The sequence below is a fragment of the Leptosomus discolor genome, chromosome Z, assembly GCF_034619465.1.
Source record: "Leptosomus discolor isolate bLepDis1 chromosome Z, bLepDis1.hap2, whole genome shotgun sequence".
Lineage (NCBI taxonomy): Eukaryota > Metazoa > Chordata > Aves > Leptosomiformes > Leptosomidae > Leptosomus > Leptosomus discolor.
Window position 1 is genome coordinate 41343281 of NC_141419.1, and position 21616 is coordinate 41364896.

Below are 21616 nucleotides of genomic sequence, written 5' to 3' on the forward strand. Positions count from 1 at the left end.
GATGCTAAGATTGAAAATTTATTAAGAATACATGAATCTAAATGTTTGAACTGTAAAACCGTAAAAGTCTTGACAGGTCTGGTAAATAAAAACTTAACATACATGGAAAAAAAATTGCGTGATCTGGGAGTTTGAAATACCACATAGCAGATTTGATTCTGTTAGAAATTGAACTTTAAGAATTAATATTGCAGCCGTTAAATAGTAGATGCTCTGAAACTACTTTGCCCATCTGAAAAAACCCACACTGAAATGGAAGCAGTATTAAACTGTCTGGATAAATCTGAATCAGTCTAATTGATTGTTGTTAATTTCATAAAGCTGAGAAATTTGATGCTGAATGAAATCATAACAAATTTTACAACTTTCATGTGAAACTTTTTTTTAAATTACAATAGCCTTCTTCAGTGCAACTGTGTGTCTTCAGGGTTTGGGAATAACCAACATCTTTGATTATATCTTTCTTCTAATATATCAGATGGTGTTCAAGAAGTGGCATATATTCATTCAAATCAGAATGTGGTTGGATCCAGCAAAGCTGAGAATCGCTTGAGCCGGTGGGCAGTGCGAGACGTATTTGAGTTGAAGCAGTTTTCCCAGCTCCCTGCTAATGTAGCAGTCTGTAGTGCCAAGGTAAAGAGAAATGTTTGGGAAATGTTGGTTTTACTCTCTCTCTTTTTTTTTTTTTTTTTTTTTTAAATCCTCATTTTTCATCTTAAAAATATCTAACAAACTTGTTTTTCTGTTAATGGCCACCATGAATGATCAAAGCCACTGAGAATGGGAGGAGGAGGAGGCTCAAATGGAGGTCTAATAAATTACTTTTATGTCTTGTTTTTTTTGGGGTTGTTTTTGCATTGGCCAGCTCTGAAGGAGTTGAGAGTTAAGCAGCACAGCACCCTCTGGGGGATTTTTCTGTGAGAGAAACGGTAAAATTAAAGATTGGGTGTTTGAAATCGAATTCTGTGCCATGTTTTTTTGATTTGAGGCTTGGAAAAACTTCATTTTGTCCTGGATCCAGTTAACAAAAATACAGTTGCCACAGTATATGCTAGAATCTCTGTATCATAGAAAGTCAAACATAAATCAGTTTGCAGATTTATTTTGGGGGGGACGGTGGGGTGGGCATATGCAGTTGTTATAATGAGTTAAATTGTCTACGCTTAATATCCGAAACGTAAAATTGGCGTTAACTGGGAGTGCTTATTTGCAGCAACAGGTACTTTTTGTGCTTTTTGTTGGTCATGCGTCTTGTTTAATTACATTTGGAGTACATGCAAATCTGGAATAAACTCAGGTACAAATTTTTGTTCTTATTACATAGTGGTTTTAATCTACTCTGATTATGTGGACACTTTGTTGTTTGCCTTGCAATAAACACTTGCGGTTTCCTAGAGTTGCTTCTTAAGATTAGACTACAAGCATAAAATAAGTAATTGGTCAATGTGCTGTTTAGTCTTTATAGATATGTTAGTAGTCACTACAGAAATTGTAGACATAAGACTGTGTTGTGCTGGGATGTTGAACATCCACAGTGGCTAGAAGAGTTTCTTCCAGTGTTGTTGCTGTACTGTATTTAATTAAGCCGTTAGCAGGGATGCCAAAGAATTTTTACAATGGGAAGTTCAAGCCAGGCCAACCAGTAAAAGTGAGGCCTTTTCAATTCTAACACATTTGCATTAGAATGTCCCTTATTAACAGAAAAGTTGGTCAAAAATACTCAAGAATACTGTAGGAAGGTACTTAATGGCAATGGCTGACAACATTATTAAAACTAAACATAAATAAAAGAAAACTTCAAAGAGAGTACTTTGAGTAAATGTCTGTTGATCTACATATGTGCAAAACTAGTTTATGGAAGTTCGTTTGTTTGTTCATGTAATTTACATCTCATGATTTGGCATTTGTGTGACTGCAAGTATTACAAATGAGCTTTTCCTGATTAACTTGTCAGTCGGTTTTTCTAAGGTATCTAATTTTCACTGAGAAGCAACAGTAGTTTCAGTTCTCTTGGAGACCTAAGAAAGAAGAAAAATATCAATGATCTATGGAGAAGCCTGCCTCTTCCTTTGGTTCCTGTTTTTTCTTGTACATAGAGGCATTAATCTAGAAATAACCCCTAGATGGCTGGCTGTTCTTAAATGCAAAGCTGTGAGTTTTTCTGCTTTGCTTAAAAGAAAAAAAAAAAAAAAAAAGAGCTGCCAGAGCTTCATAGACAACTTTGAAGTATGATCTACTTAGAATGTTACTGGTACTGTTTTCCTTTCTTCATTATTTTATTTGTATTTTAGAATAAAATCTGTGAAAAAATGTGATCATTGTTGCTCTTCTAGCCATCAGTCTTTGCTGGTCATTTTTCACTATTTGCCATCAGTTTCAGTTAGGACATTCACTGTCAGAGCAACTAATTGTGTTATAAAGAGAATGCTGATTTCGAAGTGAAGTTTAATAAAAAAGTTTTTCAACAAATTAAAATAGCGTTGTTTATAATATTAAAAGTACAGCCTAACAGTGAAATTTCCATCATTATGTTAGATAAATAAAATTACAGTATTAAATACTGGAACACTAATTATAAACTCAGAGTTATTGAAAGGAAAAAAAAATTTTGTCAGCTGAAATTTCTCGCTGATGCTTTCTAGCATCATTGTTCTAACAGTGTTTGTGAGAAACTGTTGTGTAGCTGTTTCTGTTTCCTCTAAGTATCAGTGATCACATTCTTAACTAAAGCTTTTTTTACAGTATATTTATATTGAAGCATTGTGAAGGCTCCTGAATAATGCCCTGATAATATCTATGTCCCTTTTTAAGCACACTTAATGAAATTCTTTTATTTCTAAGCAGAAGTGATAAAAAAAGGATCTCTTCCTTTCATTTTGTAGATAGGTCTTTTTAGGACAAAAGTAAAAATCATTTGTGCTGCTCAGTTTACCTATGCTAACTCTGTCTTGCTGCTTTGCAATTTTGTTCTGCAATCTGTCTGTAATAATGTATTTCTGACTTAATAAAGTCTAAATACAATTTCAAGAAATGACTAATATCTCTGGGAAAGGGTTGCAAGAGTATATGAGAAGGAACGAAGTATTCCACTGAAGTGGATGACTTGTAAGTTGGGAAATACAGCTTTTCCTACAAATCTTGGTTGAATACTGAGTGAAATATTTTTGTCCTAATTCCATATGAATCTAGAATGGGAGGCACAATAAACAATGTTACAATAAGCAATAAGTAATAAGCAAAATGTAATAAGTAATAGGCAGAAATAATAAGACAACCTTTTGTAAGAACATTGACATTTTGTTAATTTCTTGCTATAGACTTAGTCTCCTGATCACATTTTGGCTTCACTAAATTCACATGAACTTTTACATCCTAAGCTCTTTAGTTTCAGTAGCTAATTTATGGAATTTAGGTAAATATGAGTAACCGCAAAAATAAGTTGCTGGAAAGCAATTTAAAAAAAGGTCATCTTCCTGGTTTTCTGCCTGCAGTAACTAAAAGGAATATAAATTAGGTTTATTAGTCCTTCCTTTATTGCTGAAGCATGGAGGCTAATGTAGTCACTTGAGTTGTAGAAACTGCTTAAAACTGGAGCAGATTGCAAAGCCTGTGAGGATTCTTCCTTCAAGATGAAAGAGATAAGGTGGAAGGGATGGGGAGCAGCGAGTTTTGTTCCTCAAAAGAGAACTTTGAAGGTATGTAGAACATCTTGTTTAGGAACATAGGTAACTATGAATAAATAAGCTTGGGTTTAAATTGGTTATAAAGTGTAACATTAGAACTTTAGGATACGAGAAGGTGTTCATCTTCGTAATAGTTTCTTTCTTTAATTTGACTTCAGAAGGTCTGCGTTAGATCTGGCTAATTCCAAGACATCTCTCTTAGCCTTTTAAACTGTAGCTTTCAATCAAGTGTATTTCTTTCATCCAGTAGTAAGTAGTCAGACTGTCCTTAATGTTGCCTATGCTAGTATTAATATAGTCCGGTTTCCTTTTCTCTGAAGTAATAGAGCATATTATTTTAACCTGCTATTGTTCTATACCTCTAAAGGCTTAAGGGAACAAAGTCTTGGTTCTTTTTATTAGAAATACATCTTGCTACTATTTCTTCTGTTCTTGCTTGCTTTGTGCTCTAGGTTCCATAACAGTCCTGGTACTTGGCTTCAAGAGTGCTGCAGAGCCTTTGACTACTCTTCTTTCTCCAGAGGTGGTAGGGAGTGCAGTCATACTTTCTATTTTTGTTTGTTTTAAAAGGAATTGTGCAAACAGACTAGTTTAGCTAGAATGTTCATGTTTATAGTACTGAATGTTTGTTTTCCATACATTCTAATTGGCTACTGAAAATACAGTTAGGTAGCAGCAACCACAATACAAAGTCTGTCATCAAAAAATAAAAACAGCTCATCATGAGAGCTCTGTCACAACTTAGCAGGTGAGAGAAAGGTGAGATAAAATCTGAAAGTAGTAAAAGTAACAGTATAAAGTATGCATTAATTGTACAAGCTAGAGAATAAACCATATTTTGGTTGAATATGGTAAACCATATTTTGGTTGAATATCATTAGTCAAAATAAATCCTGTCCAGCATCTGAATAAAAAAAAGATAACTATTTGAAGATAGTTTGTGTATGACAATAGTAGAAGCAAACAAATGTGAAAATTGGGGGTTTTTTAATTGCATAATCCTGAAGAAACGAAAATAAATTGTTATTTTGGGGAATATATTCCCCTTGTCACAGAAGTCTGTGGGATTGCATAAAAGTAGAAGATGATTCTGTAGCTTTTAAGTGAGTTGGAGTAGCATTTTCAATGAAGAGAGATGGGCCTTCATAAATAGTCATCTGGAGCAGTGGAGATCTGTTTATTCTTTATTTTGCAAGTATAATCAGGGAGGTACTTAAAAGACTAACAATTTTTTTAGATAGACATGACTTTTATATACTTGATATCCCTTAAATGTAGAATACTTAAAATTACAGCAAAAATATTTTAATTTACTACCAACAGCTCCTGAATTGTACCCATTATTCTGTGTCTGAAGCTTGTCTGTATTCTGACCATTGACCACAACTGGCAGTGTTGGATCCATGTAGATTGTGAGAAGAAAAGAGATAAGAACAATATGATAATCTTCCATCAAGCAGTTGATGTTTCTGGTAGTGCTGCTTATGTGGAAGGCACTGAAGTGTCTATAATTGGAGGTGTTTAAGAGCCTCAGTAATCAAAACATGCAGAGTTGTGACAGATAGCTGTTCTGAAGAAATTCTGGAGATACAGATTACACTGTATTGCAGGTTAATAGTACATCTCAACTTCCTCTGTAGCTCTAAAAATTTATTGTACATCTCAGAACCTGAGTCTCAGAGAGCAGTCAAGTGTCTCTCCTTGCAATCTAAGATCTCTGGCTTTTTGTAATCTTCTGTAGCAAGTCGTAAGTGTTAAGGCAGAAATTACAGTCAGATCTGTGATGCCACGATGCAGGGAGAATCACGCCAGGCTGCAGTATTCTAAACATCTGAAGGTAGAAAATGCCCATCATTTAGTGTGGCTGATTATCACTCCAGTAAAAATTACTGAGAGCTGGTCTTTGTTTTGCTTCCTTGTGCTTATGAGTACAAAATACACTTGATACACTGTTTCACAGAAGACTATGTGTAAGAAGGGTTTTCTGGTGTTTTATGTAGAAATGTCAGGGAAGAAGATTATATTAGAAGTTGATCTACTACCATAAATAACTTTGTCTTTTCCTGCATTGTTGGATTTAGCCTGATTTAACGACATTGTGTAAGCTGTGTTCTGCATTTTAGTTTAAATTCAAGTCTTCTGTTTACACATGTGTGCAAATAGACTTGGTTAAAAATTCATTGCTTTTTCATTAAACAAGTGGAAGATTGTTGTCTGTATTAACCCATCACTATCTGTTAAGACACCTGAAAATCAAACTAAAGAACTGTCTTTTGTAACTACAAGAAGAAGGATATCGAAAACAAAAGCTTCTGAAAGAAAACGTGCGAAGTGAACATGCAGACTGGACATGGTGGACATATAAAAAACCAGACTATAATTTTCAGAGCAGACCAGCTTTTCAGGAGAAAAAAAAAGTCTTGAGTCATTCATGTGATATTTTGCTGAAAATTATTCTGACATTATTGATTTGGGGGAAAAAGTGAAAGTGTTAACAACTTCTCTTAAGACCTTAATCATCTACTGAGTATATTTAGAAGGTTTTGATTTTTTGTTGTTGTTTGTTTGTTTGTTTGTTTGTTTTGTTTTGGTAGCGGCTTCTAGGTTCTGAAGTAACCTGGCTGATTTTCAGTGCAGGAGCTTTTTACATACTTTTTTTTTTGGATAACTTGCACTGTTATTTGTGAAGCTTTTTCTTAGCTACCATAATAAATGGAAGCCTCCCAGAGGCAAGATTAAATATCTTCTAATGTTTCTAGTCTATTCTGAATTAAATGACTGCATCCCTTAATTAATTTCCTGATTAATTTATGTGTTAATTGGCAAAAACAGCCTATATGAAACATTTTACACAAGTACAGAAATCTGGAATAAGCTTTTGCTAGTTACTGTAAAGCTTGATCTGTATAGTATTTCTTCAATAGGAATCTTGGGGGGCAGGGGGGTACAGCATGGGGAAGACTTTGGAGGAGGCTTGGAGGCTTCACAAAAAAGGCAAAAAACAGGAACAGGACATACTAAACCATTTGAAAAACTGATGATTAGAGTTAATTTTCACTTTTTAATACGTGGAAAACTATTAGTCACAAGAACTTGTACTGTACTTGTTGAATATGTGGAGTTGTTTTTTTTTTTCAGTCAACTGCGTGTTTTCAACTTAAGTTTACTTAAAGTTTTACTGAAAAGAAATGTACAAAGACAGCCATTCAATTGAGGATTAATCACTATGGCAGCCAAAATGTGGTGACTGAAAAGAGGGAGGATGTATTCTCCCCTCAGCTTCCTGCCAGCTGTCATATTCAACCTCTGTGCATGAATTCAGGCCAAAATATAGACTGTGACCAGCTCCAAGAAACTATATCTGTATTTTTATAAATTCGTACAAGAATTGCACTATAAGAGACTTAATCCTCTGAATTGGATGACAGACATTTGGCACTCTTGCCAGTGTTTGACAGAGAAATAACAGGATGCTTTGTAGCAAAACCTGGATTAATGGTAAACCCCTCTTTATGTTATTACAATGTGGTGTAAATGAGAGAACTAAGCATGCTGTCAGCCTAGGAAAAAACGTGCCCTTTGTATCTCCAATGCAGATTTAAGTGCTGTTGAGAATACTGTAAATAAAAAAGTTGTGTCATTAAGAATTCCTCTTTATCTTATTTGTATTACATTGACATTTTGTAGAATATTTAAACAAAGACTTTCTGTCAGTTATAGTAACTCTGATCGCAGTGTGTTTGTACAGCTTTCAGATTCAACAAGTTCAGATAGTTGTTTACAAAGAGTAGGCTTTTGGGAGATAACATTCCATTATCCTTGCTTTTCTAGGATGGGGAATGCTATGCAGCTTTAAAATAATTGTTCCCAAATGATTGGCCTGTAACGCTGCTTTCTTGAGTTTACTGTTTCAGTTTACAATAGAATTAACCATTTCAGTATGGCTTTTGGTTGGGTTTGTTTTTTTTTTTTTAAATGCGGTCAGTTCATATGTGGCATTCTATGAAGCCTGTAGTTACATTTTCATTATGTTGTATGGCTTTTGGTTTTGCTGCTGTTTGAGGGAGGGGTCAGAGGATGAAAGAAGCTAGGTGCAGGACCAGAAGATTCTGCTGGAATAAGCAATTACCTTAGCTTTCAATTCTGAGATTGAGAAGTATATTCAGCCTTTCTCAACAGTAGTAATAGCTATGTTGAATTATGATCAGGTTTTTGGTGCAAGAAAGTGATATGTCTTATAGAAATTCTTGCTCTGTTACCTGACTGAAGAAGAAACAGACTCAGAAGTAAATGTGAAAGAAAGAACGCAATTTGTCCTCAGTTGTCAATCAGTACTCAATTCTCCACTAACAAGTAAAAGATTAGAGTTTATGGAATGTCCTTGGTATCAGTTTATACAAGCAGAAAAACTAGATATGACAACCAGGGAAAATAACTACATATTAGTCTGATAAAATTTCTTTGATTTTATCAGCAGTTGTAGCTAAATACTGGTCTCTTGGTGTTGGCAGAATATTTTGGAGGAGTGCTTTGGACCCAGAAAAAGTCTAAAAGTTTTCGTAGTTTGGAGGGTATTTCAGCTGTTGGTCTGCTGTGATACTATCAAATATTAGATATCTTTGTAGTCATAGCCAACATCCTGAGTAGTTTTGTTTACCTCAGGAAGTTTGAGTATCAATGCGATTGTCCTAGAGTATTCTAAAATTGTAAGAGAGGTTAGCTTCTTTTTCTAAGACAATCGAGGTATTGGCCATTAGCTATACAATTTCCTCTAATTCTCACTCTACAATCCTGTTTTGTTAGAACAGTAGACAAATTCAGTCAGAGTGAGCCTGCTTTTCAATTCAGAAAGTTAAATTCAGAGGGAAAATTAATGACCATATCAGAAATCATTCTAAAATATGATAAAGTTCAGGATTGTTAGAAGCTGTGGAATTGTATAACTCACCATAACCCTCTGAACTGCAGTTTGTGCAGTAGTATGTCCTCTGTAAGTAGAAAAGCAATTCTGGTTTATTTAAGAATTGGGTGAGAGACAGTCTCATTATTTGATAACTTTTTTATTATCTTGGCCTCATTTTTAGAGAAATTATATGAAATTCTATGTGGACACTGTTACACTTTGTCTTCCTTGGCATGCAGAATAATTTAGGAAGAAATTCCTGTTTGACATCTGTAGAAAAGAGAAGGAAACAAGACCAAGAACAAGCAATTTCAGGGTATTTATTTATGTCCTGACAAATAGAGAAAACATTGGTAAAACAAAAACAACATCTAGGAATAGCCTATGTTCCAGAAAAGCATATCGAAAGGTCAAAGTAATTCATACATATTACGGGAAAAGCTCCCAGGTAAAAAAAAAAAACAAAGAAAACTATAAAGGGAAAAAAGATGAGCTGAAATAATTTAGAATTGTAATTTGAGTAGATAAGTTCACTGGCATGCAGTATCACCTGATCAAAATATTAACAATCATGCAAAACCCACTGCAACTCTCAATATATTTGGAAAGTCATGTATTTTTCTCAGGTTTTGAGGGAAGTGGGAGAATACAGCTTAAGGGTTTGTTATTTGCTTGTAAGCTGTGTTTTAAGAGGACGGTCATACTGAATTCTTTGGCTTTCATGCTTTCGTATCATTTAGGTGGCTGCAAGACAACTAGAGATTTGAGAAGGCCTTTCTTGTTTGTTTTAGAAATGAGAATAAATAATGAAACTGTGCAATGCAAAGTATCCTGGATATCTGGCAGCAATATTTTCAGGCATACCTGAAGGGAAAAGCCTATTAACACTGTTTCAGCTGTGAGTGGGAAGTCAGAGAGGGTTATTGCTGACTGGAAGTCAATATCTGGCTAGATACTTACCATAGTGATACTTTAGGTAGCCAGACAGTAAAAGAAGATGCTGAGACACAGTATAACTATGGCTGAGGAACAAATATGCAAACCTGTTTTCAACTTCAGATTCAGGCTTTTGAAGGAAGTTTATTATCCTCTGGTGACTTGAGGAATTACCACAAATGTGAGAGAGCTTAGAAAAGAAGGTATCCCTGAAACTCTCTCTTTTTTTTTTTTTTTTTTCTCTACTCATCTTACTCCTAGCCTCTGCTCTCTTAGACTCCCATACATTTTTCATCTTGCTCTACTTAAAAAGACAAACGTTGTTGCCTTTTGCCTTGTTTGAAGGGGCTAAAGAGAGGAAGAGGGAAGTCACAGGCTTAAGGTAGCCAGTCATCTCTGTCATGTCCAAGGATGCGTATACGTGCTTTAGCACGGATTGCTCCAGGGTGTGGAGCCACCTCTTTATTCCTGTTGTAGTAAGAACAGATACTGAAGTTCTGTACTGTCAGAGATAGACAAAAATTGGTTTTGGTAGATGTATACTATTTTTAAAACTTCTGTAACTATGCAGCTGGAGACAGATTGTCACATGGAGCTAACAGATCCAAGAGTTGTTGGAGATTCAAGATGGAATCTCTAAGAAGAAGTGACTGCAGCATTGTGGTGCTTACATATTTGCTCTATGCTCAGCTGCATGTCTTTATTCTCGTTGAAGAGCATTACTCTTACATGTGAACTGGTGTGAGACTCCAAATGTGCAGATGCTACCATATTTGCTGGACTCTTGATTACAGCCTGTGTGTAGTATGTAACTCAAAGAAATGGAAACTCATTATTGGTATCCAAAACTTGATACATCATTTTTAAGAATAAGAGCCATACATAACAAAAGAAGAAGGAATGGAGGAAAAGATCTTCTGTGGTAAAGATGTAATGTGTTTATGTTGAAAACCACATAGACTTAATTGGAACACGAAAGATGAACATAAATGCTTTCTTTGAAGTATTTTTTCATGTATGGTAAGAATCACTGTGTTTTCTGAATACTTTAAAAACTATTTTCTGCACAACTACATAATAATCCCTATTTTTTTCTGTTGCAATATATGGAAAGCCTCTTCAGATTAAGTGCAGTAAATGAAGAGGGGGTAGGATAAGAAAACAAGTGTGAGACAGGAAGGAAAGGCTGCACTTCTCTGTGTTATTTTCCCTAGTTCACAATAGCATTTCACAATTTCATTTTACTGTACTTTCATTAACTTTCTTTACATTTACTGGGATATTTTCTATAGTGTAACCTTTTCTCATGTCATTTTTTGCATCCAAAAAATGTTGCCTCCTACTAAACGACTTGCATCTGTGGCCTTTGTCTTACATCTATGCTTTTGAAAATAAATTATTTCTTTTGAACTTTGTGTGAAGAATTTAATGACAAAGTAGAAGTGCACAAAGTAGAATAAAGTAGTAGAAATGTTACTTTCAGTAATTCAATTGAAATTCTTTACCTTTGGTGTCAAAGGATTTAATTTGCTACACCTTTTTTCCCCCCACCAAGGTACTGGTTTGAGAAAGCAGGAAATGTGAAGAATACAGAAATGTATAATGGTGTTATAGATTACTCAATATAGGCACAGTTAATTTCAGATGACCAATAAGTATGTGGTCAAGTTTAAGTGAAACTTTGCCACTTTCAACAGGGGAAATGTCATAACATGCACTGCAAATGCATACTGTCTATAGTGTAGTTAAACATTTAGTGAAGACTTCCATGATTTCTGTTGATCTGTTTGTAAAAATTCTTTTAAAATACATATAGCAGATACTGTATGCTATTTTAAGTATTTCTTTAGCTTTATGTCATACATATAACTTGCCCATACTCATGTATTTGAAATTTTAAAGCATATTTACATTTTAGTGTGGGAGAAACTTGCTGTTACCTATTTAGGTACTAGATCGAATCTTAATTCGAGGAGAAAGACTTTGTGTTGCTATTTGTGCCATTTGAGTTTTTTGACTATTTTTCTCCTTTCTGTCTTAAATTGGTTAATGTGTTTCGGTAGTTACGTGGCTGAACCATAAAGCAAAACCAGACTTGTGATTTGGCAAAATAGTTGGGATTTTTTTTTTTTGACCAGAAAAAGTTGACTTGTTCTTTATTATCCTTTTCTTTCTTTCTGTTGAATCACTGTTTCTTTATAGTCCTGAGATATGTTTATGGACTGATTGCTCTTGATGATCCAGTAATATTCAAAATATTTCCAATAATGATTCAAAAATGCTGTAGTCGGACCTTACGTTATTAAAATGTTCTTTCAGGAAGTTCAGCAACACTTGTGCTAACTGAAGTATATTAATTAATATCCAGTACTTAAACAAAGGTAATGTGCACTTCCAAATGCATGGAACACATGTTGTACTGAAGGATTTGTTTCCTTTATTATTCCAGTCTTTTAGTCATAACATTTATTAATCCATAAAGGGTTTGACATTCAATAATATAAATAATTATATGTGCTAGTATCAGTGTAAGAACAAGAGTCAGGGGTTCCTAGCTGAATCAAATAATATTAATTTCAATTTTGTTTTGTGAGATTTTTACACATATAATACACATGATAATTCAGGGGAACGAGACCTGCTGCGAGGTCAACATGGGGTTTCATGTAGGAACAAATAATGGGGGGACTCGCACAGTAGTTTGGTAAAGTGCTTGAGGAACAGAAAACAAAGCTATTGAAAGGCAATTTTCATCATTAAATAGATTTTGATGGGTGAGTTAGAAGGTGAACATTGAAAGAGGATGGGAAAGAAGTTGGCCATGAGAGGGAAGAATTAAAGAGAGTAATACATGAAGTCAAATTCAAAAGAAAGCAAAATAGTGTGGACTGTTTGCAGTGCTGGAATGTTGACTGAAGTTCTCACTTTTTTTAATGGTAACGCTAGTAGAAAGTTACAGGGAATATTTTCGTCTATGTGTGTAGAGCTTACCTCTACCTAGACCCTAATCCATGTATTGCTCAGAGTAACAAACTTCAGATTTGACCTTCAGCAAACATGGAGACATCATAAGAAAAAAATTAAATAAAGATTTTAGTTTCCCTGACAAAATGTTTATTGTTTTTTAAAAAGAAATTACTGGATTTGGGAGTAGGGGACTGGATTTAAATTGGCAAACTTTCAAAAACATTTGCAAGTTCAACAGAGCCAGTTGTTGTGTTTCAGCCTAACTGGGTGCCATTTAACCAACTGGCTTTGCTCCAGAGAGCTAGGATTTTCAGGAGTAACTCACTGGCCGTGGGCTTTCACTGGCATTACTCCTGCAGTTCTTGAGGTAACTTGCTCATAGTAACTTTTTTCCCTTAAGGAAAAAATTGAACAGCTGATTTAGGTAGAAGAAGAGGAGCTCTTTGTATGTATATGGTGCTATTTTGCTGTTGTTCCTTCAGGTTTGGTGTTGTGGGTCAATGTACTTAATAGTTTTGTGCTTCCAAACTATTCCAAATATTCCATTTGTGAGTTTATTTGCAATTAGAAGTAGTTTTTACATTAATTCTTGTTCTCTGCAAAGAGAAGCAGTTTTACAGCTTTCAATGTAATGTTTACAACATTTGGCATTTTTCCCAAAAAGATTTTTAATCTTCTGTGTTTGAACGGATATGGAAGCTAGAGTATTGCTGCCTCATATACTTTGGTCTTGTTTAATAAGAGGTAAATGGATGCACATTTATGGGATTTAAAATACTTTTAAGACAGGCATTGACATGGTTAGGCTTGTATTCTGTGCAAGTTATGCGTGCTTGGATTAAATTATACAGTCTTGATTTCCTGAAGAGTGACAAATACACTAGGTCTTATCATAGTGAGATCTGAATAATATGAATATTTTTCATGCAAAAATTCCATCAAAAATATATTTTAAAACTAGCATTGCTTTCTCCTTTTAAAATACATTTTCCAAGTAAAGTTCTGTTATCCATACATATCTTCCAAAAAAAAAAATATCTAAACATCTTAAATTTATACAGAATTAGCAGGATAACTGTAGACTATTTATACTGTAGATAACATCAGCTAATTCGATCTTAATTTTGTGACTATCATCATAACATTACTTGGAGAATAGGATTTTTATCTTAACTGGGGCCTCTGTTTCAGTTTTGTGTAGTATGATTTCAATAGTGCAGTGAAATATTAATCTTTGGAGTTGTGCATTTAGTTTAAAGAGTGAAAATTTATGCCTGTAGGTCCCTTAATATTGACATCTCTCTCTGTATGCTAGTTTGAGATTACTTGCCGAAGTAATGGATTGAGAACAGATGTGAGATTCTGAAGCTCAAGAACACTTGAGCAGCCCGTGGAAGTAAAGGAAGTGGACATGGATCAAGTAGAAACATATTGAAAAGAAACATTGTAGATCCAAAACCAAATTTTGAACTGCAGATGACAGTTTGTGTATTCATCTCTGAAGCAGTGTTAATAGGGGGACTGAGGACATCACAAAGCAGTTAATTCTTTCCCCTGATCTCCCTGCTCTTCAAACACATTCTCTAATTTTTGTATTTGCCTTGGCTTGCCTTTAGGCAAAGGGGAAATTTTGAACAGAATTTGTGAGAATTTCTGAAAAATAACTAAGGTGTAAATAGCGTTGTATATTTGTACAAGACATTGACTGTCAATGCATGATGAGTTTATCTATAGCACAATCTTCTTGAAGTTGATTAAAACACTAGCTTTTTATGACTATTACACTTAAAATTTTCATTATCCATTTAAGAAGCATCATGTGATTGTTACTGTTTTAATCTTATGAGTATTATAATGAAAGTGTAATGTATAATTTTTTTCCTATTCCTTTACATGTGAGTGTAGTGATACATCTTCTGAAAGTATCTTTACAATTCTGAATAACTGTGTGTGTGTTAGAGATTGTGATACTGACAAAAATGTTTTTACCTTAACTTTGGTATCCTTGAATAGCATTGTGATTATTTATAGTTTTTCTTTGAGTATTAAATTACTAAAGTAACTAAAAGTTCCAAACATATATTATGTAAAAATTGTGAATCCAAATAATCCATTAATCTTGATAAATTAAACCAGGAAGCTATTATGTATCTATTAAGACTGTAAGCTATTGACACAGGCATTTTCTATTTTATAGTAACATTTGAAGGTTGTAACTGAGATTTGGGTCCTGTGGCACAGAACGAAGTATTTGTATAACCCCTGTTTTTGCATTAGAGAATTTATAGTGATCTTTCATTTAGCCTCACAATTAACCTGTTTGGAAAAATATCCCACCTTACTCTTAGAGAGCCAAGACTTGCCTTCATTGTCCCTGGAAGTTTGTGCTGAGCAGGGATTCTACACTGCAGTTCTCAATCCCAGTCTTAGCTAGCCCTCCATGGTTTGAATACTAAGAATGACAGAGTTGGGCACAACATAACTCATCATTATATCAGAGACACAGCCATTTTGATGATTTCCATGTCTCATTTTACTAGAAAAATGAAGAGAACTCTGAAGACAACACAGCAGAGAAGAACATTCTTGAGGAAGGGCAAGAAATGTTGGCAAGCAGTAATCAACACCACCTGTATGTTATGCATCCTGTGACCCAGAACAACAAAAAAATACACAGAGTAGGTTCAACCACCTTCTTGATTGGAAAGACACCCAAAGAAATCCGCAGGTGAGACTGTGTTGGTGAGATGGAAATAAAATTCTAAGGTTGAAATGAACTTCCCACTGGGCAGTTGCTTTTGTCTTTGTTTCAGCCATACTCAGGGAATACTAATTATTTTCTATGGCAAGAGCAGAACTAATGGGAAACTTCCACTCACACTATACAAAGAATACCAAAATTGATTAATAAAATGAATTGAACCCACAAATCATTTTAACATGTTGATTCAGTGTGTCATATATCACATAGCTGTGCAGATGTCATCACTACAAGTGTTCACTGTATGTGCATCCTGCAGTACTACACACCAATGTTTAAACTATATAGAAACAAGAAATTTTATAGTGTGAGCTTCTGACTGCCTACTGGTTTTGCCTAGATATCATCGTCATTGAAAGACTATTAGAAAACTACATATGTAGTACATAGTAGGATATGCTGTGCAATGAATGACGATGACTAGGTGCCCCGGTTTGTGCTGTAAGGGGAAGTGGGGTGCTGTCTGCAGTCACCACACACAAAGGGTATAGTTGGAGCTAGCCAGTCAAGTGGTGTTTGTCAAGTGGTGTTTGAGAGCAAACAGGGTTAAATCTCACTGCCTATTGGAACCCTCATAGAGGAAACGCAACAGATTTCCTATGCTTTCTCTGACAAGGGAGCATAAATCCACCTCTCCAGCTTTCCAGTTAGGTTACCTTACCCCAGACCACAGCTAACTCAGTTAGGTTGATCCCCTTTAGTTAGAGCTTGGCCTCTTAGCAGGACCAAATATTCCATAGTTCACTGGAAAGGATGGAGGGGACAGTCCCCATGTCCTGTGAATATGTGCATGCAGCTCTTCTTTAGCAACTCTTTTAAAAGGAGTTTGAGCAACCACCTTTTTTTTCTTCCCCGCCAAAAAAACCCAACAGTCTACCATCTGTCGATCTGCATCCTTTTGGTAGCTAAATACTTCTGAAATCTGGTCCTTTGGTACAATATCTTACTTATGCTGAAAGTAAGTCTTTGGATCATAAGCTGAGGAAATCACACTGGAGTTTGGGATTCAGAAGTCTTTTCGCGTCTTCGGAGGTCATTATTCTGTCTTCTCTTTGCTAATAAAAACAAACAGTGCTCCTAATAAGGAAGCTACTTTTAGTGATTACTTTCTGGGATATGTGAAATAGGTGAATTGAATGAACTGCTTGAAAGCTGCTTTTGTTGCTAGTTAAAGGTGTCAACACATTTTTCCTTCTTGATAATTACAGGAGACAATTTGAGGAAATGGTATCCCACTTTAATATGGGAACAGTGGAAGCACTTGCAGAGTGTATTGTAAAAGCTACATCAGAAACAAGGCAGAAGATGTTGAAGGAATTCTACATTTCCAAGCATCCAGAGATGGAGTCTTTCTTCCCAGTTGAAATACCAGCACAAGCTTCACATCACTATGAGGAAAGAGAATTGGGTACAACACACTCCAGAAAAAGAAAATCCATTGTTTATTTTGAAAGATCTAAGTCTAGATCTTTGTCAACTAAAGGAGTGCTTCTGAGCAGAACTACAGAAACACAGAGCCAGCAGAGCCGTAAAGGAAAAGTAGAGCAGCTTCACAATGACTCCTACTTGCAAGATGTGTGTGTTGATGCAAAATATAAACAATCACCCACTGTTGCTACTCAACATACCGAAAGGAGAAACAGTCAGGCATTCAAGGATTTTATGGCATCTGGCTCATTAAGCAGTAAATCAGAAATAATTGAGGTGCTGCCTGTAAAAAGTCATGAAGGACAGCAGGACTCAGAAGGACCACAGCTGCCAAGAAAAAGATCCCTGTCTCAGTCAGAAAATGGGGAGAGAAAAGCTCAGACTTGCAAGAAAAAGTCTTTCGTAGACTTACTTGGGGATACCTCTATTCTCAATGACCTCTTCAGAAATGATGGAAATGGGCCTACAGAATCACCAAGGAGATTCCCTTCAGGGCAAGTAGAAAAATCAAAGGAGAGACCAAAAGATTTCTGGGACATGCTGAATGAGCAGAATGAAGAGAGCCTCAGAAAACTCACAGACATAGCAGTCATAGAGAAGCTGTGTGAAAGAGCACCTCATTACCCAGTGATAGAAGAGAGAGAAGCGTGTGAAAGTTCTCTCTGGAAAAAAAATGAAAATTTTCTATGGAAAAAATATAGTCCAGATGATTCAGATGAACCATCCAGTGCTACATCTTGTACAGTAGTAAAATGAAAGTTTTCTACCTGACTTGCACTATAGTTGTTTTAGTTGAACATTAAAATATCCACAACCTCAGCAGTATGCAGCAAAACATGATACCTCCATGAAACTGAAGACAAAGTGATGAATTCATATTTATAATGATACAGATTTGTGTTTACAGATGTGAATATATATGTAATTGCACACGTAATGTATAGTGCATATGTACTATATATTGTACGCTGTGATATATTGATTTTAAATTAAACTCTTTTAAATGTTCTGAGTGCACTTTGCTTTCTGGAATTCTGGTTATAAACCTAGACTCAGTAACAGTACTAAGTGGTTTTTCCTTTTACTTACATTTGGACACCCTCAGTCATCTAAGCAGAATCTAATGATATTAACGGGAATTGACAATGATACTTCACATATTTTCTGAGCTACTAGAGACTTGAGGACTTCATGAGACAGGGATGATGTCTTTGTGTCTTAGTACCCTTTGATGGATTCCACCCCCACAGATTCTCAGCATTTCCAAGGATGGGGCATCCACAGATCTGGGCAACCTGTTCCAGTGTCTCACCACCCTCATCATCAAAAAAAACACGAAAAACAAAAAACTTCTCCTGTCCAACCTAAATCTATGTTCTTTCAGTTTAGAACCATTACCCTTTGTGCTGTCGCTACAGACCCTGGTAAAAATTCTTTCTCAGTCTTTCTTATAAGCCCCCTTTAAGTACTGAAAGGCCACAATAAGGTCTCCTTGGAGTCTTCTCTTCTTCAGGCTGAACAAGCTCTACTCTCTCAGTCCAGCCCTCTAACCATTTTCATGGCCGTTCTCTTGACAGGTCGATGTCTATCTTGTACTGGGGACCCCAGAGCTGGATGCACGACTCCAGGTGGAGTGACAGTAGAGGGGGAGAATTACTATCCAAAATTGCCACCTGGATGACTCCTGTAGCAATCCATCACAATTATGAGGGTTCAGTCAATCGCCTAGTTTCAAGTCATACCATTGTCTCAAACCACTCCATTATCTCATCTATGCAAATGACCAGTAATTCAAGGAATAAATGATCCAAGTTCACTGGGTGTGTGCACCATGCATCCCTTCACGATTGAAAGCACAGAGAATCTGTGTTCCTGATCATATCTGACTATTTAACTCCATTATGCTTTGAGCCTGTTTAGACAGCAGTCTATGCTTGAGGAAAGCACTGGTGCCAGTCCTTCCTTTATGCCACCTCTACTACGTAGGCAGATTTCTGTCCATAACACTGAGTGTTGTGTGTTTCTCTGGCTTTGGCATGACAGTTGCTGGGTGCCTGTTCTGGCTGCTCTGTTTCAGCCAAAGCAAATCTATTTATGTGTGTCTTCCAGATTTGACTGTACCTTTAGCACTGGATTTGGAATGGGCCTCCTGGTTATGACCGTAGCACTTCTCACAACCTAAAATTGGCATACTATTACTTTGCGTTCATCATTTTCAGGGCAAATAGTTTTTATGTTGGGTGTCATAAGCATTAGTTTTACCCAAAAGTTCACTAGTGCTATGTAGGGTTGCAGTCCCAAGCTTTCAGGATAAAAATGTGTAAAACTGGGATCAGATTCAACCGTAAGTCCTCTCTCTGATAAATGTATCAAATACATGTGGTATCAAATAGAATGATAGATAAGAATATACACAAGCTGCACTCCATTCAACTACTTCTATAACAGAACATATTCATTCTTCCTCCTAAGATGGTGAGGAACATGACCTCAGGGTTCTATTTAGCATTTTGGATGCAAAACATAGATAAATGTGTACACCTCTGAAAACAATAAATACTTTCCAAGGTATACATGAGGGGCAAAAAAAAGCTGCTGGATCTCGGTTTTGTTCTGATACTTAACATACTACCAGTATTTCAGAAAGGAGGGCTTCACCTTGTCAGTTGTTGAGAATACGGAGTACAGTATGTATGGAGTAAGGAATTTCTACATACCAACAAGTTACCATCTTACTTCTGAAATGCTGGCTATAATAAAATTTCCAAATGAAAACGGTTCTTCACAGGTTGGAGGAGTGGTTGTAACATAAGCAATGCTATACCTCATTTGCCAAATGGTCTGTCACATTTGTCCATGCTATGGGATCATGTGGAGCAGTACCTTGTCATAATGCATAACCAAAAGAGGCCAGGGCTTCATGTTGCTCTGGAAACCTTAACCCTAATCTTTGATTGTTGTAACGTTTGAAATCTCAGCTATAGTGCTGTATTAGTATAGGGTTTTACATTGGGTATACTGTATAAATTGTTTTATATGAAGGGTGAATTTTATGAAATTTTAAAACCTTGGACACTGAAGCTGCACAGCAGCAGTGTGTGAATGGTGGTAGTTTTTGTGGTCTGGATGACTGCCCACTGGAAAATCAGCTTAAATTTTATCTGGAGCAGCTTCTACTTCAGGTCATGGGAAGCTATTGTAGGCTTTGCTCTGTCTCTGTGTTAACCGTTATGCACTTACTATAAGTGGAAGATGCTGAAAAACCTAACTGGGAAATCTGAACTACCTGAAACAAAGAGCTCAGTATTTAACATACATCATAAAGTAGTAAAAGCCTTGGTCTTTACAGGCAGCTAACCTAAGTAAGATAAATATGTTCCCTGACTGCTTTTCTTGCCCTGAGTCTGTACTGTTGCCACTTTATTATACCAAATGATACTTAAGATACAAACTGAAATTTAGGATAGTCAGTTGGAGCAGGTTTTAAAAAAAAAAAGTCCCAACTAAGAAAATGAAAGAAGAAGCCATAAACTGTTAGTTATTGATACATGTGAATTAGGTACAGCTGAAGGAAGTCACCTTAAGACAAGGAATATCTGCCCCCTTCTTGCTGGTGTTAATACATAGGGCATAAATTAAGGCCTTTTGTTGGTGGCAGCAGTATTGATTTTTGTTACAGATTAGCGTTCTTCTGCTTGGAGAGGCAAACTGCTGCTTAGCTAAAGAAGAGAAGGTTTGGTGGAATAAAGAATATGGTCATCAAATATGTAAAAAGGCTGCTGCATAGAGAAAGTCCACAGCAAAAAGAGAAGAGGTAAATGGCTTAAACTGCAGCAAAGATAATTGAAGTTAGGTAACAGAAAACGTCTGTGAGGGTAATTGTTGTGTAATAGGTTGTACAGTGCCAATATCAGACATCAGGAATAGGTGAGACGAGTTAGAAGATGCACGGGTAAAACTGACTTTTTTTAGGCCAGAAGGAGGGACTGGTAACTTCTCAATCTGGGGGCCAGAAGGGGCTATAAATAAGCTTGCTGATGTTAGCTGATGTCAGGGCACTAGAGAGAGGCTTCACCTGAGCACCACTAGTTTGTCAGTCGTGGTCTGAATCTGTAGATACTGAGGAGGGCAAAATCTGATTGACTTGGGTAAGGTTTCATATTTTACTTCTTTTAGAAGAACTTCAGAGCAGTGGAACTGTACATGTAGAAGGCTGAACTGCAGGGCTGATTCCCAGGTATGAAGCTGTCGACATTTTCCTGAAGTAATCAGGAAATTATGTTTCTCATCTATAAGGTGATGATAAGCATAAATCAGACCTCCATAAAATTGCATGTTTTATTCACGTGTATGCCAAGTACTGATGATGTATTTGTGGAAGTAAGTTGGTTATCTCCAACTGAACTGAGCTGCAGGAAGATGTCTTGAAGTAAGATTTATGTAGCTTCCTCTGCAAATTTAATGTATTTTACTAGGGAATATCACCTAATCCATAAATACTGCAATTTAGTGCCCTAGGGATCTGTGTATATAATATTTTTTCATGAAGAGTATGTCTGTATGATTTAGAAAAAAAGAATCTGAACAAATTCAAAAAGAAGAATTTTACTATATTGTAAGGCATATCCTTCAAAAGTTAAAGAGATCAGTTTTGTCATCTCAGAAATCTGTGATGATCATTTTGTTTGGCTTTAAAAATCAAGGAGGCTTTGGAGGATGCTGTGTTTAGGATTATGGTAGAACGGAGTTCATACATCTTTGGCATGCAGGTTCCTGCATGGTGGAAGGGAGGCACAGGCTATGTGGAAAATGTAACAGCCTCCTAGCTTAAGGAAATCGCTTCATTGTAGTTATCACCTGATCTCAGTATAAATCAGCTAGGAGGAGAAGGGTGTCTTTTTTGTCATTGCTTTCAGCTGGAAATGGCGTGGTAGGTTT

General features: G+C 36.0%; 1 protein-coding gene and 1 long non-coding RNA gene across 2 annotated transcripts in view; both read left to right on the top strand.

Moving 5' to 3' along the window:
- ERCC6L2 (ERCC excision repair 6 like 2) overlaps positions 1 to 17687 on the top strand; it is a 58064-nt gene extending 40377 nt beyond the window's left edge. Inside the window, exons 17-19 of the mRNA XM_086480581.1 lie at positions 479 to 633; positions 15042 to 15217; positions 16459 to 17687. Coding sequence (XP_086336707.1) covers positions 479 to 633; positions 15042 to 15217; positions 16459 to 17434 — 1307 coding nt within the window. The 3' untranslated portion in view covers positions 17435 to 17687. The remainder of the gene's footprint in view (positions 1 to 478; positions 634 to 15041; positions 15218 to 16458) is intronic.
- On the top strand, positions 3306 to 5028 carry LOC147413273 (uncharacterized). The gene is made up of 3 exons (XR_015184076.1): positions 3306 to 3695; positions 4136 to 4209; positions 5007 to 5028. It is a non-coding gene; the product is annotated as an uncharacterized LOC147413273 (long non-coding RNA).
- Positions 17688 to 21616: the final 3929 nt, after the last annotated feature.